The sequence below is a fragment of the Podarcis erhardii genome (assembly GCF_964252035.2).
Source record: "Podarcis erhardii genome assembly, chromosome: 1".
Taxonomy (NCBI): domain Eukaryota; kingdom Metazoa; phylum Chordata; class Lepidosauria; order Squamata; family Lacertidae; genus Podarcis; species Podarcis erhardii.
Genome location: NC_138497.1, coordinates 7,877,357 through 7,900,956, shown reverse-complemented (window position 1 = coordinate 7,900,956; position 23,600 = coordinate 7,877,357). Strand labels below are relative to the sequence as shown.

At 45.2% G+C, this 23,600-nt stretch overlaps 1 protein-coding gene across 4 annotated transcripts in view; it reads right to left on the bottom strand.

Moving 5' to 3' along the window:
- Window positions 1–714: 714 nt before the first annotated feature.
- Window positions 715–23,600, bottom strand: part of KIAA0586 — a 73,438-nt gene continuing 50,552 nt past the window's right edge. For all 4 annotated transcript variants that reach the window (XM_081858400.1, XM_081858403.1, XM_081858402.1 and 1 more), the window contains exons 31-33: window positions 22,179–22,303; window positions 20,418–20,505; window positions 715–959 (exon numbers count right to left, since the gene is read on the bottom strand). In XM_081858400.1, coding sequence (XP_081714526.1) covers window positions 820–959; window positions 20,418–20,505; window positions 22,179–22,303 — 353 coding nt within the window. In that variant the 3' untranslated portion in view covers window positions 715–819. The remainder of the gene's footprint in view (window positions 960–20,417; window positions 20,506–22,178; window positions 22,304–23,600) is intronic.

Sequence of the window (23,600 nt, the reverse complement as noted above, 5' to 3'; positions counted from 1 at the left end):
AATAAGAAAGAACTCATGGGATTTACACATCCTGCCCCTTCCAGGTTAGGGAGACCCAACGTGGACTCCTTGTGCAAAGGCTTCCAAACTGTGGAACTGGTGCTTACCTACCGCCTTGGCAGAACAAAGAAACCTTTCTGGTGCCAACTGCAGGGAAGGGTCATAACTCAGTGGCAGATGACATGATTTGCATGCTGAAGGTCCCAGGTTCAAATTCAGGTTTCTCCAGATATGGCTGGAGAAGGCCTATGTGTCAAATCCTGAATAACTGCTACCAATCAGTGTAGGTTATACTGAGCTAGAGGAACGAATGGCCTGCTTTGGTCCTACATTCTCCCAAATGGTCTAATCCCCCTTGCCCTTCCAAACAGCCCCATATAGTGAATTTTTAAAGGTTTTATTGGTTTGTTTGTTTTTTAATTTTATTGTCTTCTATCGCTGGAAGCCACCCGGAGCAGCCAGGGCAACCTAGTCAGATGGGTGGCATATAAATATTAAAATTATTATTATTATAAACGTGCAACAACAAGTCAAAAAAAGGAAAGGAAAGAAAACACAGGGCTTGTAAGATAGCCAGCATGGCTGAAATTCATTTTTTAAAAATAAAATATTTAATTTGTTAAAAAATAGTGTACATATTCACATGTAAGAAACACACACGTATAAAAAGTTTCTAGTGATGAAAGGCAAGCCAATTAATTCGATGTCAAAACATGTGGTTGATGCCATTTCTGCACCATATATTGTTTCCGCACAAACAGCTGTCAACGCTCCCCTTTCCCAGCTCATGCCTCTGCGTCACAAATACACATGCACACTTCAAAACGTATCTGCCCCTGACGAATCTGCACTGCCGTGGACAGAACTGAAGCTTTGGTCGTCTATACTGGCAGATGGTACAATCGTAGACATCTTTGCTGGCGCAGGCAGGAAACTCAAATCAGGTGCCGTTTCTCCCCCTGAAACAGAGAGAAGATTTAGTCGTTTCCAAGCTGAGCCATGCGAACAAATGCAAGATGTGCTAAAGCTGCCGTCTGATTTCATCATCTTCGTATGTAAAAACGCCATGAGGCCCTGCACATGCTGTTTGGATCATGCAGCACCGGCACATGGGAAGACATCGCCAGAAGATTTTATGCAGGCAGCTGCATTGTTGACTCAGATTTTCCTGGGTGTGTTCTCTGACATCTGTTAGCCACCCACACTGCTAGTAACCCGGACAAACACTAAACAGGAGAGGGGCTAGTTTCTTTCCAAATCCAAAAACAGGAGAAGAAATGTTAAGTTATTCAAACCGGACTGTATGAGGATTACAAGCATCCACGACTATAATCACTAAAGACCACTCGATCCCCTTAACTCTGCCCATCTCTCTAGTGGGGCCACTTCAAATTGCAGTTTGCAAGTTTGTTTGGGAGGGTAAGTGAAAACCATTGTTTGCCTAGTCGGATGTACTCAGAGAACTTGCGATTTCCATGAACATAGAAGAGGCAGAGAATGCACAAGTGAGTCTTGGGCACACATGTGTGAGCTGGCCCAGGATATGGCAGCTTCTCATGTTTCTATGATATGATTTCTGCTCTCTGCACACCAGTGTGGCAACAATCAATTGACACCAATGTGCTCTGGAACTCTCTGCCTGTTGATGTGAAAAGAGCACAGCGATGATGTCTGGTTACAATCCGGTTACATCTGTTTTAAAAATTGTTTTAAAAATTTCATTGTGCATCTTTTAAGATGTTATAAAGAGCTTCTAAGCATTTTTTATTGTACATTTTAAAATCATGAATGTGTTTGCTGCCCTGGGCCCCTTTGGGAGGAAGGACAGGATATGAATTTAGTAAACATTTTAGAGAATCATATATAGTCTTTGGACTTCTTTTCCGACTGCTAATTTGCACAAAGCATAGACTCTCGTCATTTTACTGGATCGATGTGCACAGCAGCTTGAATGTCCACCACATCTGACTTTCATAAGGCAGCCCCCTCAGCCACAAGCTCAACTAACCTCACCTGAAACTGAAATCCACAGCAGGCAGCTATTGTTAAATGAAGAAACCAGGAGTGGCTGTGCATCTTGCCCACCCAAGGTGCAACAAACCAAAAGGAAGTATCAGTTGAGAGCGCCGGGGCCCTGAGTCATTAGAAGTACGAAACCCAAGTCTCTAGCGCAGTTTGCATTACTACTGAGGCATGCTACATTAATAATCTTGCTTCTTTCACTGACACGCATAGCAACTAACATTTTCCCCTCAACCCTAGAGGGATAATATTTACCAACTCTTCCCCTGCTTAATTATCTACTGTGGCTATGCAACGGCAGCTCAGATTCATATAGTCTGTTCTGTATTGCGCTTCGGAGACTACTAATTAGCAGATCAGCCCTGGCATTGAAGCCACAGACAAGCAACGGGTATGAGTTTCTAAAGCAGGGGTAGGCAACCTACGGCCCGGGGGCTGGATGCGGCCCAATCGCCTTCTAAATCCAGCCTGCGGAAGGTCCAGGAATCAGCTTGTTTTTACATGAGTAGAATGTGTGTTTTTATTTAAAATGCATCTCTGGATTATTTGTGGGGCACATGAATTTGTTCATATTTTTTTTCCAAAATATAGTCCAGCCCACCACATGGTCTGAGGGACAGTGGACTGGCCCACGGCTGAAAAAGGTTGCTGACCCGTTCTAAAGTGACCAGCAAGAGGCCACTTGGCTCTTCCTGACAGTGAGGTCAACTATCGAAGCTGCTCTTGCTCAAGATGCTAAGAAGCCTGACATTTCAGGTGCTCAGCACAGCCATGGATAAGAATATGGGCTTCTGCGGTCTCTTGGAAAACAGCAGAGGCATGGAGGCAGAGCGTGCCTGTCTCTCCATGGCAATGATATAACATCCTATAAATATAGCAAACGAGAGTCACATGCCATGAAAGGCCGGACTCAATTAAAAGCTTCTTACACTTCCTCTGAAAGATGCTGGGGTGCACACCCTGGCAGGCCACGCAACTCCCAGGAGAAAAGGAACAGACACTCAAACGTTATTAAAAAGAAAAGTCAATGGGCTCTTCTTGGACCAACCATGTGGAAAGTCACAGATCTCAAGGAAAACAGCAATTCACAAGGAGAGTATTTAGAGATCTTGCTGCAAAGCTCCTTTCCAGCTGGCCTGCTTCCTCCTTTCTCAGTTGCGTCTTTCCAGAATGAGAGGGTCTCCAACCCTTTAGAGCCTTTCTTTGCAGAGAAGTGGTTTGGTGTCCTGCTTCTTTCGAGCTGTGCTGTTCCTTTTATTTTAAGGTTGAATGAGAACTGCGGGCTGCCGTTGCAAAGGAAAGGAAAATCCGGGCCTCGTGATGCACAAGCAGCTGCCTGACTTGCGAAAACTGTTTTCAAAAGCAATGCTTCCAGAAGCACTAATGCGCTACATGTATGCCTAACAGCATTTTCCCAGCGGACCTAAAAGCTGTGGATCTAATGGCTGTTCACAAAAGATAAAGACTGAAGACTGCTGAAAATGCTCACTTGGCTGCAAGTGAAAACAACATAGAATGAAAGGGATCTAACAACAGTCTTAAAATGCTACAAACCACCATGTATTAAACCAGGGGTCAGCAAACTTTTTCAGCAGGGGGCCGGTCCACTGTCCCTCAGACCTTGTGGGGGGGGCAGACTATATTGGGGGGGGGACGAATTCCTATGCCCCACAAATAACCCAGAGATGCATCTTAAAATAAAAGCACACATTCCACTCATGTAAAAACACGCTGATTCCTGGACCGTCCGCGGGCCAGATTGAGAAGGCGATTGGGCCGGATCCGGCCCCCGGGCCTTAGTTTGCCTACCTATGTATTAAACTTATTAATTTCACCATGTTTCACACAAGCATTTTTTGGGTTATATTCTGGAGAACCTTGGGCTTCTTCTGAAGTTTATAAGAAGAGAGACCTCAGGGCCATAGTGCATTTCAGCTCAATATCCTTTCATTGTGTGACAGCAGTGGAAGGGGACTGAAACAAAAGAGCCCATGCCACATTGCCATTATATCAGGAAATGCAGAATCTTATGCTCTCAGCTCACACAGATCAACAGAGAGAGCGGCTCAACAGGCCTGGCTAGCATGAAGCAAATTTGCCCCAGAATCTTCTGTGGTGAGTAGACAGGAATGTCTTCGTGGCAGACAGAAAAGTGGAATTTGAAAGGGTCCCCTGTCACAGATTGGCCGAATGCAGAGGAATGGTGGGCGGCACCAGCTGAGGAACCCCCAGGGGAAGAAGGCTCAGAGCTCATTGCTGGTGGGATGACACTGAGTGGGCAGAGGGAGAGGAGGGAGAAGCCTGGGAGGAGGTGTTGGAAGCTGAAAAGAGGTAACAGGGTTTAGTGAGTAGGAAGAGACTGTGGCAGAGAAAAGTCAAGAGACTGGAGGCTGGAGAGGAGGGGGCCACGAGACAGAGATGAGGCAGGTGGCTGAAGAAGCCAGGGGGGTCTCCCTCTCTTGCTGTGACCAGCTACTCCTCCATCGGGGTTATTAGTCACAGAAAGCCTTATCTTCCAGGTTTCTTCCCCGTTTCTTCCCTGTTTAGGGAAGTTTTTAGTATTTAATGCTGTATTGTTTTTAACACTTGATTGGGAGCCGCCCAGAGTGGCTGGGGAAACTCAGCCAGGTGGGCGGGGTATAAATAACAAATGATTATTATTATTATTCTGAAGGCTGCTACAGTAGTTTTCTGGGCAGAATAAGCAAGGTAAAGTAGGAAGCAAATAGGAGTGCTTCCTCTGAGGGATGGAGAATCAGCACACGGGTTAGAAACGTGTGGGGTCCAAGAAATATAGATCTGAACCAACGCCATGACTGGTAATTCCACATTTGCAATAGGAGTTTGTATTCATGAGAGGCAGCTTGGCTTCCAGTTTAAATTACTGCTGCATGATCCTGTAATTGCTTCAAACATCCCGGTTCAACACACACACACAGCAAATGCACGGGGAATATAGGCAACTCCAAGGTTCAAACTGCCTACTTCTGACTTCTCTAAGAGAAACTGCCACCATATTTGCAGTCAGGGAATGAATGATCCCCCAAGGTCACCGTTAATCTTTATAACAACAACTTTCCCCTGTAGTCACAGTGCCAAAGCGCAGCCGAAATGTGAAGGTTCGTCAAGAGATGCACTCAAGGGACATTCAGGCTCTCTAGGAATCTCCATGGAAGTTGAGATGCCACAGTCGCAAGGCAGCCAGCCACACATGCCCGTGTGCCCACAACTGCAGAACCAGGAAAGGCAGCTTGGCAAAAATAATAATACCCTGGGCATGGGGAAAGGAACAGCTCCCCAAGGAAGTTAGTAAACCTGCTGGAGCAATTGGCACTTCTGTTTTACATTTTCTTAAGATTAAAAAACAAAACAAAATTCAACCAGCATTATTAGCAACATGGCATCAGTGCACACGGCTTTGCTAAACAGAAGAGGATGGCTCCCTGACCTCAGCAGCTTGCAGTCTCAGAAGAGGCACTGGGAAGGCAACAGGGGAGGTGGAGGAAGAACATTTGATTGTCCCATGGTTTGCTTACTGCAGGGCATTTGAATGAGGGGCCTGTGCCAAAGCAAACAGTATTTTTTGAGGAGGAGCTTGAAGTAAGAGAAGGGGCACCTTGCAAGTGTTGGGTAAGGTGGCGCTGTGGTCTAAACCACCGAGCCTCTTGGGCTTGCCAATCGGAAGGTCGGCAGTTTGAATCCCCGTGATGCGGTGAGCTCCCGTTGTTCTGTCCCAGCTCCTGCCAAACTAGCAGTCTGAAAGCATGCCAGTGCAAGTAGATAAATAGGTACCGCTGCAGCAGGAAGGTAAATAGCAGTCACAGTGTCCCGTTGTTTCAGAAGCAGTTTAGTCCTGCTGGCCACATGACCTGGAAAGCTGTCTGTGGACAAATGCTGGCTCCCTCGGCCTGAAAGCGAGATGAGCACCACATCCCATAGTCCTCTTTGACTGGACTTAACCGTCCAAGGGCCCTTTACCTTTACCTTTTTACCTTAAGGCAGTTTGAATCATAAGGGGCAGCAAGGGAGAAAAAATCTCTGGGTGGTGGTTGAACTGGAGCAGCCAAAGATGTTAACGGGACAAATAAAGGGGAGGGGCCAAGCAACAGAGGTTAAGGTCCAGGCTGGGTGCGGCGTGTGGCCCTCAGAAGGCTGCCCATTTGGGAATTTGACCCTTGGACTGACAAAAGTCCCCCCCACCCCGGCATAGTTGAACACTCTAACCAATGCAGCACACAGCTTCTTGAAATTAACTCACGTATTCCTGCCAGACCAAACCATGTTTTGCCGCAGGAGATACCTTTTCATTACTCATTTTTGCTTGAAGACTATGGCCTGGGCTAACGTAAAACGGAGAAACTGGTTGACCTTCAGGTCTCATCCAGCCCTTTATATCTAATGCTTAATGGAAATTATCCCTGCGTCCAACACTGCCTCTCCCTTGAAGGTCACTGGACCAGTGACTCCAGTTCTCCCAGAGTGGGTACAAGATGGTTCTCTAAAACCACGGCAGAATTTACATGCAGGACCGAGACACGTTCATGATAATGTGAAGAGTTTAATGGTGTGAAAAGGTCCGCACCTCAGCTGCTTTTGCAGCAGTCTGTGGAGAGGCAGTCTACTGGGCTGAGTGCCAGCACTTCCAAAATTACTCGCAAGCATCTGGGACAGTGCTGGAGAGAGGGAGCCGTCAATAAGCAAAAGGTTTCCCATTCTCCTTCACGGATCATGCCACACTGTGCTGCAGCGGAGGAGGAGGAGATTTCCTGCAAACAGAAATGGGCTGAGAGGGATGGGCCTTTGTACAGATTGAATAGTTCCAAAGGAACAGGAGGCAGAAGGTAGGAATATAGACCTGATTCTTACAGTACACAGAAGAAGCAAAAAGCTGGCTGCTGTCATTTCCCCTACCCCAATTTTTTGGGGGAAACCCAGAACCTAGAGCTTTGCAGAATCCAGAGTTTTTAAAACCTAGAGTGAACCCACGGAGCCATTAAAATCGTAAGGGAGCTGTTTCCAGAAGAACAGTGAAGGGATAGAGACTTCGACCATCATCATGGGGTGGTTGGGCTCACCTGCGCTGCCCCATCTCCAGCCCAAGGAGCCTTCCGAATGGCATTCCTGCCACTGGCATCGTGGATATGGGTCTCTTAATGAACTGAATAGAGTGAAAGATTATGAGTCATGGGACAGAGACAGACAGTGTGTGCATGAACTCGGTTGGGTTTGGTTTATTTTCTGGTTGCTATTTTGTTAATGTTGTTGCTACTGTTTTACAGATGATAAAACACTGATCTGTTAACCATATAATATGGCTTTTGTTGTAACAGTTCCGTTCAGCTTATTTTTTAGTTGTTTTGTTGATGGTGTTTTTTGGATTGTTTTCCTGGTGATTTGTTCATTGCCCCTATATGATTTGTGCTGTATCTGTGCTGTAACTTATTGTTATTTGTTTCTTTGTAAGCCTCTTTGGGATTCATTTGAATTAAAAGCGGCACAGAAATATAACAAATCAAATCAGTCAAAATTAACCTGTTTTCCTGCTGCAGTGCTTTTCAAGATTTCTGCCTTTGGCGTGCCTTTCCATATTGACAAGCTGGCTGAAGGATCTCTGCTTGATAACCACGGGACATCTGTTCTGGACAGACTTGTTGGGTTTTAGTCTCACTCTGTGACCCGTGAGAAAGCTCCAAAGCAGAAGATCAGGAGTGGTGGACAAATTTGCCTTCTGGTGCCAGGTTCACTGAGGAAGTCTTGAGAGCTACCATGGGTCTCTGAGTCCCTTTCAAATACAGGCCATAACCAACTGATGTGCATCATGCCGATCCTGAAAGTACTTTAAAAATGTCAAAAACAACCCTCAAAGAGCCCAGGCACGAAAACAGCACCTAGCAATCCCACAAGCCTTTGCAAGTGCAATCCCAGGAGCCCTTGCACAGACCGCTGTGGCTCTGTGGAGAGTTGGTGTTTGAGCAAGGTGGTTTGGAGGGAGCGATTGTGGTGGAGTTTGGCAGCTGGTAAATGCTGCTGTTTTTTTCAAGGCTTTCCAGAGGTTGGGGGGGGGGGGTTTGAAGGCTTTTCACTGACGTGGGCATTGCCTCGGAACGTAACCCCTGCCTAAGTGGGGAGTTGACTGTACAATCTGGAAGCCGCTGCCAACGTCGTTTCACTGCTAAGCACAAGTTAATGGAGACAACAAAAATGACTTCAATGTCTTCTTTCAGGACACTTTCCAAAGATGCTTCCTTTCTGTTTGCTTTTTAAAATAACAATAGTGATGTGTTTGCATTGTTTCCCTATCCAGTTTTTCTTGTTGTTGTTTGGGGGGGGGGAGAGAAACACTGACCCCCCCAAGTTCCGGGAAAATCCATTTTCAGTAATTGTTTATTCTGCACTTCTCACACCCCTCCCCGGCTTTAGATATGAAGCTTTAATCTTTTGTTACAAATATTTGTAGCTTATATTCAACTTAACGTTTTATACAAAAATGCTATATAAGGGAAGGCTATGAAGAGGGGAAGAAACCGAAACATAAGCAGATGATTACACTGGGATAAACTGTTTTTATTTTAGTGAAAGGAGATAGCACTGTTGCTATCACTTATTGCCTGGGCTTGGGTCAAAACTATGCAAACAAGGAAAAGTGTTTTCGCTTTAATCTCATCTCTTTCATCTGCAGCCCAACCCAGGCTGACTAGGAAAGTGGCCCAGATTTTTAACAGAAACTTCTGGGACTGGAAGAAGTGCAGCCAAGTTAAGCATTAAGTCTGCTTCCTTCTCGCTCACACACCCTAATATCTGCACTGAGCTAATACGCAGATTAAGAGCATCCCTCGAATTACTGTTTTGTTCTGTTTTATAAATGTATCTACCACCCTAAAGCCAGGGCCTCTGAGGGTGGCTTACAAAATATTAATACCGAACCAGCAAGTTAAACACAAAATAAAAAAATGCAATACTACAGAGTGTACAGGGAAACACACATTAGAAAACAAGAAAGAAAAACAGAACAAAAACCAGCTAGCTGGTACTCTTGCAGTCCTGCATTTGATGGGATTTGACCCAGTATTGGAAAGATATCAAAGGCTATGGCAGGTGAACCTTCTTGGGAAGAAACAAAACAAATTCCTTCCAGTAGCACCTTAAAGACCAACTAAGTCAGTTCTTGGTATGAGCTTTCGTGTGTGCATGCACACTTCTTCAGATACACGCTGAAGAAGTGTGCATGCACACACGAAAGCTCATACCAAGAACTGACTTAGTTGGTCTTTAAGGTGCTACTGGAAGGAATTTGTTTTGTTTTGACTATGGCAGACCAACACGGCTACCTATCTGTAACTTCCTGGGAAGCACATTCCACATTTGCTGAAATGTCCTAAGTCATTTAGGAGTGTTTTCTTTTAAAAGGTTTTCTTTTTAAAGGGTTTTTTTCCCAAGCAATCTGAGACTGTGCCTGCTTGACACTAACCTCTCCTCCGCCCTCTTCATGCCTCTTCTGATTCAGGGAGACAGGGGGAAGGGAGCTTGTCACAGTAGGAGGGGGAGACACCCATGACTCTTCACCAGCCACTTCTGCCTCTTAGTCTCCCTCCTCTCCTGCTTCTGCTTTTGATTCTGGACTTGTCTCTGCCACAGACTGCCCCCGCTCACTAAGCCCTGTTACCTCTTCAGATTCCGTCACCTCCCCTCCCTCCCAATCTTCTCTCTCTGACCACTTGTTGTCCCACCGCCAATCCCTGGGTTCTGAGCCTTCTTTCCTTGCTGGTTTGCCAGCTGGTTCCTCCCATTATTCCTCTGTGTCCAACCAGTCCATGACATTAATTGCACTGAGAAACAGACCGTCAGCCAATGTAGATGCCCAAGGAGAGGACAGCTGAATGTAAACCCAAAATACACAATGTAGGCAATGGCTCTGGGCAGTCAGGCAGAGGGAGTGAGTGCTGTGCTTCTCATCGGCAAACACATTCCCTAGTAGAAGCCGAAGAACAGCAGTGCACATTCCTGCTGTTCCACAGAGGCTTTTAGGTCCAGTTGTCTCATAAACCGTAAAGCATGTTGATGGCCCAGCACAATTCTGTTTCCTCTCTCCAGAGCTCTGGCAAGGCCAACAGATCAGGTGTCTTTATTACCATTTGAGCTACTAGAAAAATATGTCCGTAGCTAGAAAAGCATCCTAGCATCAAGGCAGTAAACACGTGAATTTCAAGGCTCCTGCTGGGGCCAAGTGCACCAGATGGCAGAGGTACACAACATAACCATAACCTGAGTAATTATTGTTATTTACTAAACTTATTTGTCGCTTTTTCTTACAGAAACTCAAGACGACTTACAACACAAGCCTTTTAACATTCCAGTTCGGTTCCAGCTGATTTTTTAAAAAAAAATTAAAGTGTTTCTAGACATGTGAGGATAAGCTTAAAAGGATGTGCACGATGGCTGGGAAAAACCACATTCAGGAGGGAAACAACTGGGGCTGCTTGGCTGTCCTGCTTGCGAGTATCAGCAGACGGATTTACTTGCAAGCTTTGTGTTATACTGGAGCAGAGGAAGCCCGCAAGAGAGAAGCTATTTTAGACAATCAGATCTGTTTCTGAAAGTGACAGCGATAAGAATCCTACACGCAACGGGTGCCAGGAGCAAACAAAATTAATGCAGCGTTGAGGAAACCGCCCCCCCCCCCCATTTTCACATCAGATGGCGTGCTGGCAACTGTAGCGCTGTGGCCTCACGCTGCTCTTCCAGCATTCCTCAAAGCTGTGCAAGAAAATGTGTGTGTGAGAGACAGAGATCGCATCGCCATGTGCGCACACACACACACTCAAGAGCAATGTCAGAGCCTTTGCCTTCTCAATCTGTCTCTATAGTGAGCACACACACATGCAATTATATTACACACACGCGCACACACATATACATAAGGCACATCTCCTCTATGTTAAAAAGTACAGTAGGAGTAGTGGTAACTAACCACTGTTCACTAGAAAGCACATCGACTTCGTAATAATATCTGAATAATTGCCAGTGGCAATACCTACTTTTCCACATGTAGATGATGCCCCGGGGGAAAAGAGGATTGTCATATCACAGACCAGGGATCAGAGAGCCACACTAAGGCCAGCTGTGATTTCCAGGGCTTTAATAGGCCCAGCCCAGCCATTCAGAGAAGGCCTATGAACCTTGAGGACCAGATAGCCCTTTTACAATCTGGGAGCAGGGGCTGCCAGGGGTCCCAACTGTGCTGCATGTTAGAAGAAGAAAAATCCTCATGCAGAAAATGCATGAAGCAGCATAAAGTCAGGGTCTGCAAACAGCCCTTGAAGTTTCCTGAATACAAAAGCAACCTTGTGTCCATTGGCAATCCTAAAAGATAAATAAATCACAGTTTGAACAAGCAAATCCTCCTTGTATTGTTGAACGCCAACTATTATCTTGAACAACGCCACTGGAAGCTGTTCTAAGCAACATTAAAGGAGGTGCCTCTGGTTAATGTGTTTGTGTGTGTTTTAGAAATTGCAGTTCTCTCAGATGCTTGCAAATTAAAAAGCAAAAACACAACCCTAGAAAGTTTTAGAAAGAAGAGATGGAACTGGGGGCTCCCAATGCTGAATTGTGGGGTTCAGCAGTACGGTATTCTGTTCAGTGTACACACACACCCACACACCACCAATGGGAATAAGAGCCGGTTCAAGTTCTAAGTTGCCATTATTTGGCTAATAGCTTCAAGCTGCCAGGGCACAGCTGCATGGGTCCAGCCAGACAGGCTCTCACAGCAATGCTTTGATAGCGTGGGGGCCCTTAAGTGTCAGGATATAGAAAAGGCAGCAGTTGTTGGCTGTGAAAACAGTCTGATGCAAACCAGATGGGGGCTCGCTTGACGGGCAACACAAAAGGAAAACAATCGGTTCATTCAACAAAAGTCAAGCTACTGCCCAAGAGAGTTAGCAGAACACAACAACAGTCAACCAGAGTGGAAGCAAACAAGAAACGGTTGTGTGGCTCTGGTTAAGAGGGGAAATTGCTCCTCTTTTGTTTAGGCTGAGGAGTTTTTATTTCTAATTCTTACATTCATTAATTTCAGTCCAGATTAGCCCCCCGATTCCCCTTTCCTCCAAAGTGCTTCAAGTGTGTGTGTGTGTGTGTGTGTGTGTGTGTGTGTGTGTGTGTTGCTCATTCTGTTTCTGCCTTAAGGCACCTTAAGAAAACTGTAAAGCATATATTTATTTTACTTGGAATTTCCTCTTGGAAATTTCTAAATAAGGCGGACCTTCTTTTCCTCAAACACCTCCCAGAAGGTGTGGCCATCACTGCTTTGACAGTAAAAGAATGAGTTATCCACATAGCGACAACATTGGTGAACCCATTTTTATCTAACTGGGCTTTGTTGTGCTGGAAGTATTCCCTCTTTCAAGAAATGCTCTTCACACCAACTTGCCTACTGAGGAACTCCTGCAGGTGTGTGCCATGGCAACCCAGTGTGGTCCAGAGGATTCTGGGACATATTTTTAGAAGGTGCACACACAGCACATAGTCAGGTCTGCTGGACCTCACTGTGGCCCCTGCATCATCTGAGAGTGCGAACTACAGCAGACACCCTTGTGTCTCCTGATCGGCAGTACGGAGGCAAGGGAAGATTTCAGGGAGTCATCTTCATCATTACTGACCATCCAACTGAGAACCATGCATAAGATATCACTCCCTATGCCAGATACACAATGCAAACGTTTCAGGCAGAACACCTTTAATGGTCCCTTCCCTTTGACTGATTAACATCCTGTACCCTTTAAAATGCATTTGTGGGAGAGGGGTTATTGCTTTATTTTTGTTCTTGTTTTTATTATGCATTTTGTGTTTTTATCTTGTATTTTCATGCTGTGAACCACCCTGAGTTCTATGGATGAAGGGCAGTATACTTTTTTTGATTGTCCCATATTTGCCTGTCCCATCTCTCTGGTTCTTACCTTTTCAAATTATCATCACAGGATTAGCATGTCACACTAAACTGTGGTCTAGTGCAAGGGTGGGGAACCTTTGGTCCTCCGGATGTGGCTGATATAATTCTCTTCAATCCCAGCAAGCATGGCTAACCGCCAGGGATTATGGGAATCCAGCAACATTTGAGCAGCACCCTGCACCTGGCTTAGTGCAACATGCACGAGCCGCAGAAAGCCCAACACTGTGCGCTTCTCTGTTCCCTTTTCTCCTCCTGCGCAGCCGGGAGGAGGAGGAGCTCAGAAGCTTTTGCTCTTATGACAAGCAGAGAACTAGAGAGTCAACACCTGAACCAGAGAGCCAGTGGTGGTTTAGTGGTTAAGAGCCTTGGACTAGGACCTGGGACAGCAGGGTTCGAATCCCCACTCAGCCATGAAGCTCGCTAGGTGACCTTGAAGACAGCCATCATCTCTTAGGTCTAACTACCCTCACAGGGTTGTTGTTGTGAGGATGAAATGGGGAGGAGGAGGAGAGCCACATCAACCACCTTGAGATCCTTGCGAGATAAAGGTGGTATATAAATGTGAAAAACAAATAAATTCAAAAGCCAGGCAGCCACGTACATGTGTGGGACACAACAGTGGGAATAAGAAGCATGTTTTCTAAGTAGCATATCACTGTGCTCAAGCAACGGGGAATAGTATTAAATATTCCCTATTTATAATTTTTTCATAAAAATAATAATTCACGACTGCAATCTGCTAAAAGAAACCTTCATTAAGGCCTGCCAACTATGCACAGCAATCACTTGAAGAACTACAATTATGCTCTTAAGAGAGGGAGAGGGAAAGGGTGAACACGCAGCACCCTGAAACACTGGCAATTAGGGAGCTACCCAAATAGGCCTGGCTTTTACTTAAAATCTTAAACGGCTTTTCTGAGTTAAGTGCTGTGTTTCATTGAACTAATGTAAACCTATTTGATGTCAGATTATGTACAGAACAACACATGCGCGCAGCCTGGCAACGCTGGAGTGTCACACAAGCAACTAGCCAACATGGTTGGAATTAAATATATAGTACCGGAACATCCCTCTGCTGCAATCCTAGACATGAGAACCAGGAGATAAGTTACAGTAAGTTCAGGGGTCGGAGGAAGTTCACTGCACCCAGTTCTCATTGAAATCAGTGGGATCCCCTAAGCTATCATTGCCATTAGCTTTGAACCTGCTTGGGTTGTGCACCAGAGTGGTAGCCATGACTCCCCGTGACGTTTTCCTCCCTCTGGAACCCTGGGACTGAGTCCAATGGAGGTAGTGCTAAGGTGGGGAACCTCAAACCTGGCCCCCAAGTCTCCACCACCACCTCAGCCACATTCATCACCGACCCTTTAGGGTGGATTGTTTTGCGGCAGACGCCAACAGCCTCTCCTCCCCCCCCCCCCGCCATGTCCCTCTGCCTCCACATAATTTTTATCACGAATCCCCGTCGCACCGTCTCAACAATTACTCCTAGAAACGAAACAACTGAAATTCCGTGCATACAGACGCACGCAGCACCAGCTATAACCTGCTCAACCTTTTCAGCCTCTAATTTAGCCCCCAGCTTTCTGCATCATATAGGGCAGGGGCAGTTAAGGACAGCTTTATATTTTCTGCTTGGCGCAACTCGGAAGTGACAGGCACCATGCTGCTGCGGCCCTAATTTGCAGGAAGCGTAGGGAAGGGTAACTAAGCGGCTCCTGGGCTAATACAGTCATTAGCATCCCAGCGTGCCCCTTCCTTTAAGTGTCCATTCATTCTGCTTTTCGGTTCCCTGTTTATGCAAAGGGACGTATGCTGGATGGGGTGAAAGCAGGTCAGCCTTGCCAGCGCAGCTTCACCCTCATCTGCTTTTATTCAGGGCCACTCAAGGCGGGTGCCAGCGGGATCCTTGCCCATCTCGCTGTTTCGCTTTTCTCAATGAAGGCCGTGGCAATTACTAGTTTCATGAAGTGCACAATGCAGGGCGCTCAGAGCTGTTCCAGCTATATCCTAGAGTAAGTGTCCGGGTCCTGCGAGGGACTGTGAGAAAGAATTGTTTCTGGCAAGAAGCCTTTCGGAGGGGAAAGGAGGAGAGAATAACAATTGTTTTTAAAAGCGTATTTGGCACAGATGACAAAGCAAAGGCTCTACAGGATGAAGTTTCACCAGTAGCATAGGAGTCCAAGGTAGCACCAAGAAGAAAACAATATTAATGTTGATTTCTATCGCAACAGCTGGTAGCACCTCTCCTTCTCTTTCCCACTTTCCCCCTTTATATTGAAAGGCCTCACCAGGCTCCACATTACCTGTCATTTACTTTACGTTACTTCTTTAGAAAAAAATATCGATATAATGCTATATCACAAAAAAATACCAGAGTGGTTTACAATAATATTTTTATGTACCAATGCCGCATAGCAATTTAAAACCAGAGATCAGCAATTCATTATTACTGAAAAGCGTGCTTTAAATTGTCTATGTAAAGCCTGGTGGAATACAAAACTTTTCAGCAAGCCTTTAGAGGTTCAAACAGAAGGTGCCTGCTGAATCTCTGTTCGTAGAGGATCCTACAAGACTGGGCCGATGACACTATTTCGTTCTCCTTCGTGCTGAGGTCAGCTGCTCCTTGTCAACTGGGGGATGTTGTCACCACCAACACTCCTGCAGATGATCTCAGTGACTGAGATGGGACCAGAGTTTAGACAGTCGCCAAGGTATTGCTGGACCTAAGTTGTTCAGAGCTTTGTAAATTGGCAAGGACCTTCATCCTGGTTGGCAGCAAATAGGCAGCCCGTGCAGATGTTCTAACAAGGGGGTCATATATTGTTGGCCACGTGTCACCATCAGCAGTCTGGCTGCTGCATTCTGCTCCAGCTGGAGCTTCCAAGCCAGGCCCAAGGGCACCCCCACATAGGGTGCATTACAGTAATCCAGACTCAAGGTTACAGAAACATTTCTGGCCTTTACAGAAGAGACAGAGATATGAAATCCTGCAGTAAGACCTACTGTCATACAGTGGTGCCTCGCAAGACGAAATTAATCCGTTCCGTGAGGCTCTTCGTATAGCGGTTTTTTCATCTTGCGAAGCAAGCCCATTGACAGCTTAGTGGATTAGCGCTATTAGCGGTTTAGCGGCTTTTAGCGGATTAGCTGATAAGCGGCTTAGCGGCTTAGGAAAAGGGGGGAAAGGGGGAAAAAACCGCAGGAACTCGCAAGACATTTTGTCTTGTGAAGCAAGCCCATAGGGAAATTCATTTTGCGAAGCGCCTCCAAAACGGAAAACCCTTTCGTCTAGCGGGTTTTCCGTCTTGCGAGGCGTTCGTCCTGTGGGGCACCACTGTAATTGTTTCAGCCCAACGCTTTGACTCAAATTCCTAAAGGTTTTTACTCAAGCAAGCAACAAACCAGAACTGGAAGACCAGGCATTATAACCTTACCAAACCTTTTAACTCAGGTAGCAAAATGTGCTTTGTCAGCCACTCATTTTTCTGAACAGCGGACCAGCAACTTAGTACTGTAACCAACTCTACTCTGTTGTGACCTGGCCCTAAAGCCTCATTGGTGTCAGAAGGTCTTATGGCTCCGAAATCTACTAGAAGTAGTCTGGCATGAACCCCTCCAGTGATATCTCAAAGGGGGGGGGGAAGTACCTGTAATTACTAAACTATGAACCCAGGATTGTTCAGACCTTTCAGATGGAAGTCTGTCCCTGAAAGCTGTCCCAGGATCTGATTCTGGCCAGCTCTATAATGCCACTTCCTAAAGCCACTTCTGGAACACCAGCAAAAAGACCCCAGAAACCAAGCCAAACCAAACAACCCCCATAGCCTTATCATTTTCTTGTCCTGATTTGAGCTCCACAGTTGGCTCCAACATCATCCCTTCCAGCTGAAGCATCTGGTAGGGATTTGCTATACCACAGTAAGTACTGTAATTCATTAGAGTAATTTCTGGCTAATGAAGAGACGACAGCAAACTATCTTGCAAAGCCAAGTAATGAATCTATTAACCGAGGAAATGAATTCTGTGACACATAATAGCTTCCAAATCTAAGGAAGGAAGATGTTTTGAGCACAGAACACGAACCCCCCTGGAAGCTTTCACAATTGCTCTCCAGACCACCCATTTCCCCATGGAAGCTGCAGCACTTGCTAGATTGGTTGCGTAAGGGATGATAAGCATTTTGGTTTCTCCTGCGTATCGCGCACGCACACAAAAGATCCAGATTACTCATTTTCAATGCCATGTATTCACTATTATGCATTTCTTGCTTGGTAGGAACTGGACTGGTTCCAATACTTAATTGGCTCCATGACCACAAAGTTTTCAGCGAGTGAGATTTCTGCACGACCCGATAGATGATAGATAGATAGATGATAGATAGATAGATAGATAGATAGATAGATGATAGATAGATACATAGATACATAGATAGATAGATAGATAGATGATAGATAGATAGATGATAGATAGATAGATAGATAGATAGATAGATAGATAGATAGATATAGAGACAGATAGATGTGATGGGGAAGTGTTTATAAGTCAAATCCCCTTCTGTGACCCAGAAGAGTGCACATCCCACTGCATAAGGAACACAAATCCTGAGCATTGCGTGGAAAAGACAATGATCACTCAAACTCACCCTTTGGTCTATGGGTCAGAAAATACTGGTACTTGTGCCTAGTCTTTACCCTCCAGTTTTGGGGACTACCAACACTTAGGACTGGGATCACAGGTGATTGCATAGTAAGTCATATTAAGCAGCTCACTGTTCAGCTCGTTGGGAAGAGGAAGACTAGTATCATATATATTAAATGGATTACGCTCTATTAGATCTTATCTTTAAGCAACAAGAACAAACAACAAACTTTGCCCTGTACACCCCTAAAAATGGTACATCCCTGAAAAAAGCTCAACAACTGTGACCTGAACCCTATAAAATCGGGGCTTTCCTCCTCCCTTAAAAAAGCGCAACAACTTTTGACATGAACCCCTAAAATTGGGGCTTTTCTTCCCAAAACGGCGGTAGATCACTGCCAGTTTTTAATTCTGTAAGTAGATCGCAGTCTCTTGGGAGTTGCCCACCCCTGTTCTATGTGAAACCCACCCTGCCATTCTTCCTTTAAAAAAGAACAAAAGCTGCCACCTTGTGGTCAGGAGCTCATATTTAACAGATTGACTCATTCATACATGATGCAGCGGTAACATGTTCTGTAATGCACATGCAGATACATGTTAGCCACATTCACCACATATGTAAGTACACACTTCTAAAAAAGATCGTATATTTACAGACCCATAGATTTATTGACATTAGGATGGCTTACTTTACTCTTTTCGGCTCCTGCTGAAAACATCTTTTGTTTACATACATAGATAATTTTATTTATATGCTGCCTTTCCAAACCATGCTCAAGGTTACTTTGAAAAACTGGTAAAAACACACAACTACAACATAACAAAAGTAGTCATAATCAATAAATGAAATATTAAAAAATACACAACTAAACTGAACCACTTCCACAGAAATCACAAGATCGAAAATAAAACCAATATCAAGAACAGCAACAATGCCCCCCAAACAAGACCCCATGCCAAGAACCTATAAACCTATCCAGACCTACAGATCATTGACATATGTTTTAAGCTGGTCTTTATCTTATTGTTCATTTTTTTTCTTTAGGTTTTAGACCGTTACTTTAAATTGATAATACTGCTTTGTTTTTAAACAATTAAGCAGTATATAAATTTTATGAAAAACAACAATAATAGATTTCAACTTGTTTTTTTTATTATACAAATAAAAGTATTTCACAGAATCATAGTATTTATATCCTTTTTCTCTAGATCAAATGCCACTACATGAGGCTGCTTCTCACATCTATGCTAAGGTTCCCGAGGAAGTATATAAAAGTTTACCTTGAAACCTGCAATATGCTTTTAGCAAAGCACATTTCTGAAATTCAGCCTCAGCTTCTATAACATGCTATTTCCAATAAGCTGCCAAGCTCAACTAAATTTCAACATACAAATAGATATGAAAGATGGTACAGTATTATTATAAGATAGAATTATAGCTTATTAATTCCAGATCTGAACAAATTGCTATTATTTTACTTCATTGAAGATTCTTCATTGAGGTTGAATCCTGACAACAGAAGTACTGTTTTGTTGGGACAGGGGACGGGCTGGTGTGGAGGACTCCGTGGTCCTGAATGGGGTAACTGTGCCCCTGAAGGACCAGGTACACAGCCTGGGAATCATTTTGGACTCACAACTGTCCATGGAGGTGCAGGTCAATTCTGTGTCCAGGGCAGTTGTTTAACAACTCCATCTGGTACGCAGGCTGAGACCCTATCTGCCCGCAGACTGCCTCGGCAGAGTGGTGCATGCTCTGGTTATCTCTTGCTTGGACTACTGCAATGCGCTCTATGTGGGGCTACCTTTGAAGGTGACCCGGAAACTGCAATTCATCCAGAATGTGGCAGCTAGACTGGTGACTGGGAGCAGCCGCTGAGACTACATAACACCGGTCTTGAAAGACCTACACTGGCTCTCAATACGTTTCCGAGAACAATTCAAAGTGTTGGTGCTGACCTTTAAAGCCTTAAACGGCCTCAGTCCAGTATATCTGAAAGAGCGTCTCCACCCCCAGCGTTCTGCCCGGACACTGAGGTCCAGCGCCGAGGGCCTTCTGGCGGTTCCCTCCCTGCGAGAAGCCAAGTTACAGGAAACCAGGCAGAGGGCCTTCTCGGTAGTGGCACCCGCCCTGTGAAACACCCTCCCACCAGATGTCAAAGAGAAAAATAACTACCAGACTTTTAGAAGACATCTGAAGGCAGCCCTGTTTAGGGAAGCTTTTAATGTTTGATGGATGACTGTATTTCAATATTTTGTTGGAAGCAGCCCAGAGTGGCTGGGGAAGCCCAGCCAGATGGGCAGGGTAATAATAATAATAATAATAATAATAATAATAATAATAATTCTTCTTCTTCTTCTTCTTCTTCTTCTGGCCCTGTTGCTTAGACAGCCTGACCGCCCTGCTCAGAGAGGGTGAACCGGGCACTTGCTGCTCCCCCCCCCAAATTACCTTCATCCTTTTGCCCATTTGCTACCTTGAGCACCTGCACTTCGCCATATATGCAATGCCATGCTGCCGAGTGGCACTGCAGTGCAATGGGGATGGCGGAAATGAACAGAAGGATATCGCGCCAGTTGGTTTAAAGCAGGCATCCTCCTACTTGGCCCTCCAGATGTTTTGAGACTACAACTCCCATCATCCCTAGCTAACAGGACCAGTGGTCAGGGATGATGGGAATTGTAGTCCCAAAACATCTGGAGGGCTGGATTTGGGGGTGCCTGGTTTAAAGTAACTCTCTGCTATCATAAAAAATGTGGACCAGCACATCAGGTCTAAGACAACATAAAAGAAATAATTTACCTGGCTCTTGTGCGACTTCGGATTTCGGTTTCACACAGATGATTCTAGATTTCATGGGTGCTGTCTGCTGTGGCTCCTGGCGCTCTTTCTGTATGTCAGTTATTAAATGTCATGTTAGACCATCAACTAGATGTTGGAATGTTAAGAACAAACAAAAAAAGGCTTAATAGGAACAAAAGAAGCTGCCTTATACCAAGTCTGGCCACTGTTCCCCCTAGCTCCCATCAGATGTCAAAGAGATAAACAACTACCTAACATTTAGAAGACATCTGAAGGCAGCCCTATTCAGGGAAGTTTTTAATGTGTGACATTTTAATGTATTTTTCAGCTTTGTTGGAAGCCGCCCAGAATGGCTGGGGAAACCCAGCCAGACGGGCAGGGTACAAATAATAAATTATTATTATTATTACTAGCTCAGTATTGTCTACACGGACTGGCAGCAACCTTCCAGGGTTTCAGCAAGGGAATCTTTCTCAGCCCTTCTTGTAGATGCCGCTGGAAACTGAACCAGAGACTTTCTGATTGCAGATGCTCTACCACTGAGCTACAGCTGCCCCCCCTTTTAAAAGCTCATTTAAGAAAAAAAGGTGCATTAACTATGCATTTATCTTTTCTTAGAAAATTGTGGATTGTAATGCATGTCCAACTTTTCAACTAAGACTACAACTAAGAAGTAAAATTGAGCTGATTAAATGTGATTGTCCATGGTTGTCAGATGTGATAGCTGGCACAGAGGAAGGCACTGATGCTGTGGACTTAATTCAACAAGAAGGCAGGCACTGTTCCATACCCTCCAACATTTCTCCGATGAAAATAGGGACCTCCTAAGGAAAAGTGGGAGGGACGCAGGTGGCACTGTGGGTTAAACCACAGAGACTAGGATTTGCTGATCAGAAGGTCGGTGGTTTGAATCCCTGCGACGGGGTGAGCTCCCGTTGCTCGGTCCCTGCTCCTGCCAACCTAGCAGTTCGAAAGCACATCAAAGTGCAAGTAGATAAATAGGTACCACTCGGGCGGGAAGGTAAATGGTGTTTCCATGCGCTGCTCTGGTTCGCCAGAAGCAGCTTAGTCATGCTGGCCACAAGACCTGGAAGCTGTAGTACGCCGGCTCCCTCGGCCAGCTGCACAGCCCTCCGTCTCGCTGTTCTAGCTTTGGGATGGCTGCACAAAGCCTCTGCAGGGCGGTGGGGTGAAGGCACCCCGCCGCCCTGCGGAGGCTTGAAGGGATGTCCCCGAAGCCTCAAGCCTTTGGAGTGCAGCTGCGCTCCAAAGGCTTCAGGGATCTTTGAGGTTGGCGGTGGGGGAAAACAGCGCTTCCCCCACCGCCAGCCCCACAAGCTCCTGCTCTTGAACGCACCTTGTTCTCCCCCTCCTATGGTCCGGTGCGTCCTATAGAGCGAAAAATATGGTAAATAGGAAAACTAATAAAGAACAAGTGAAGGTAGCCCCACCTTACGTTGGGTGACATTAACACAATCAAAACAGTCTAGGTCTTTTGTTTGCAAAAATGCACACACAAACCCACAACTTATTTAGGTACAGTAAGCCTGCAACTTACATGGGGGTTCTGTTCTGGGGATTGTGCATAAAGACAAATTAATGTATAGTCAAAACTATACAAGGTTCAAGGGTGGGTGGGATTGCCCCAATTTTTCCCTCCAACCCCACAACCTTTCTGCCCCTTTTAACTTTTTTTGTCCATGCCATTTAGATGCGTGCAAGTTGCAGGTTTACTGTGCTGGTCTACTACAGATGCATTACCTGGGATGTGCCATCCAAGCCCGGTGCCAAATTGCTATCTCCCTGCACTGTTGGAGAAACTGGTCGGTCCAGTTCAGCCATGGTCATTGGCCCACAAGTAGCAGCAGCGCTTCCAATAACTTCTCCTGAGAGATTTAAACCAGATTTAAAGCACATACCAAAGCTAAAATCAAAAACAAAATAATACACAGTATACTTACTCCAAAAACAACCCTAATGAATCAAAGAGAAAGGGACCGACATCCTCCCAAGCACCTGGGATTCTCTTGGCTGCGAAGGTGCTATTTAGACTCATTTGTAGGCTACCCTCAAAAGAAAAAAAGCAATTCTCTTGCCTACTCATCATACTCTGAGCACAACTCTCATGTCAAAAAGTAGGGGGCTCTTTGTACTTCTCTGCGTGCGTACTGGTGATTTTTTTTCTGGAACAACTGCAGCGTGGACTCTGCCAAGAGCCTGAGAAAGCTTTGAAACTGAGAAATCCTCAGCTTGTTCTCATTGGCACCACAAAAAGGTTTTAGCCATAAATCTCTTTAATATCACCCTTTTGAAATTTTTGCACATTGGAAAAAAGAAAACCACAGTGAATGTTTGTTGAAGAGGGTTGGCACAGACAAAATGAGGCCAATCTATTAACTGGAGATGGGAGTTTGCTATAACTGTGGTTAACGCTGGTACCAACCAGGTCCCCTGCTTGACTAAAGATTTTGAACTAGTGGCTTTAATCCAGTTAGCTTAAGAGTCCTGCTTAAGTAAGGAATCCATCTAGCTCAAAACTCTGGTTGATGCTGGTGCTGATATATTGCTGAATCACAGCTTAGGGGGAATTTGTGTCGGAGACAGGGGAACGCAGCATTCAATCACATGGTTAAGAGACTAGCCCTGTTGCATCAGCACTGGCCCAGACTGACTTTGTGGAATAATTTATTTTTAAGCAGAGCAGACATTAATGCACAACTTCAGAGCTCCCAAGAATCCAAGCGCATGCCTTTATGAGCTTTCCAAGCAGATAGGTACATTATAAAGGTTTGCAGCACAGAGAGAAAGTCATTTCATTATGTGAATGAACAAAATAACCCAGCACACTCTAATTAAAAACAGAGTAATTTGCTGCAAGATCCACAACACATTTGCAGACTCTCTGAAAGGAACAGTATAACCTGTTGCAACGTCAACAGCACTGAGCCGACTGCACTTCAACTCAGAGCTGAATTTTTTATAGCTAAGCCATTAGCTACAGAAAACACTGATTTATACTGGAAATGTTGATAGCGCCACAATTATCACTTGGCAGCTCAAGCAGACATGACCAGCTCATAAACTCTTGGAACCACTCACTGAATTTATGACATACAAAGCGAAGGCAGCTCACAAGACTGAAGACATGCTATAGGCCATGATCCCTGGAATGCTCTACTGTAT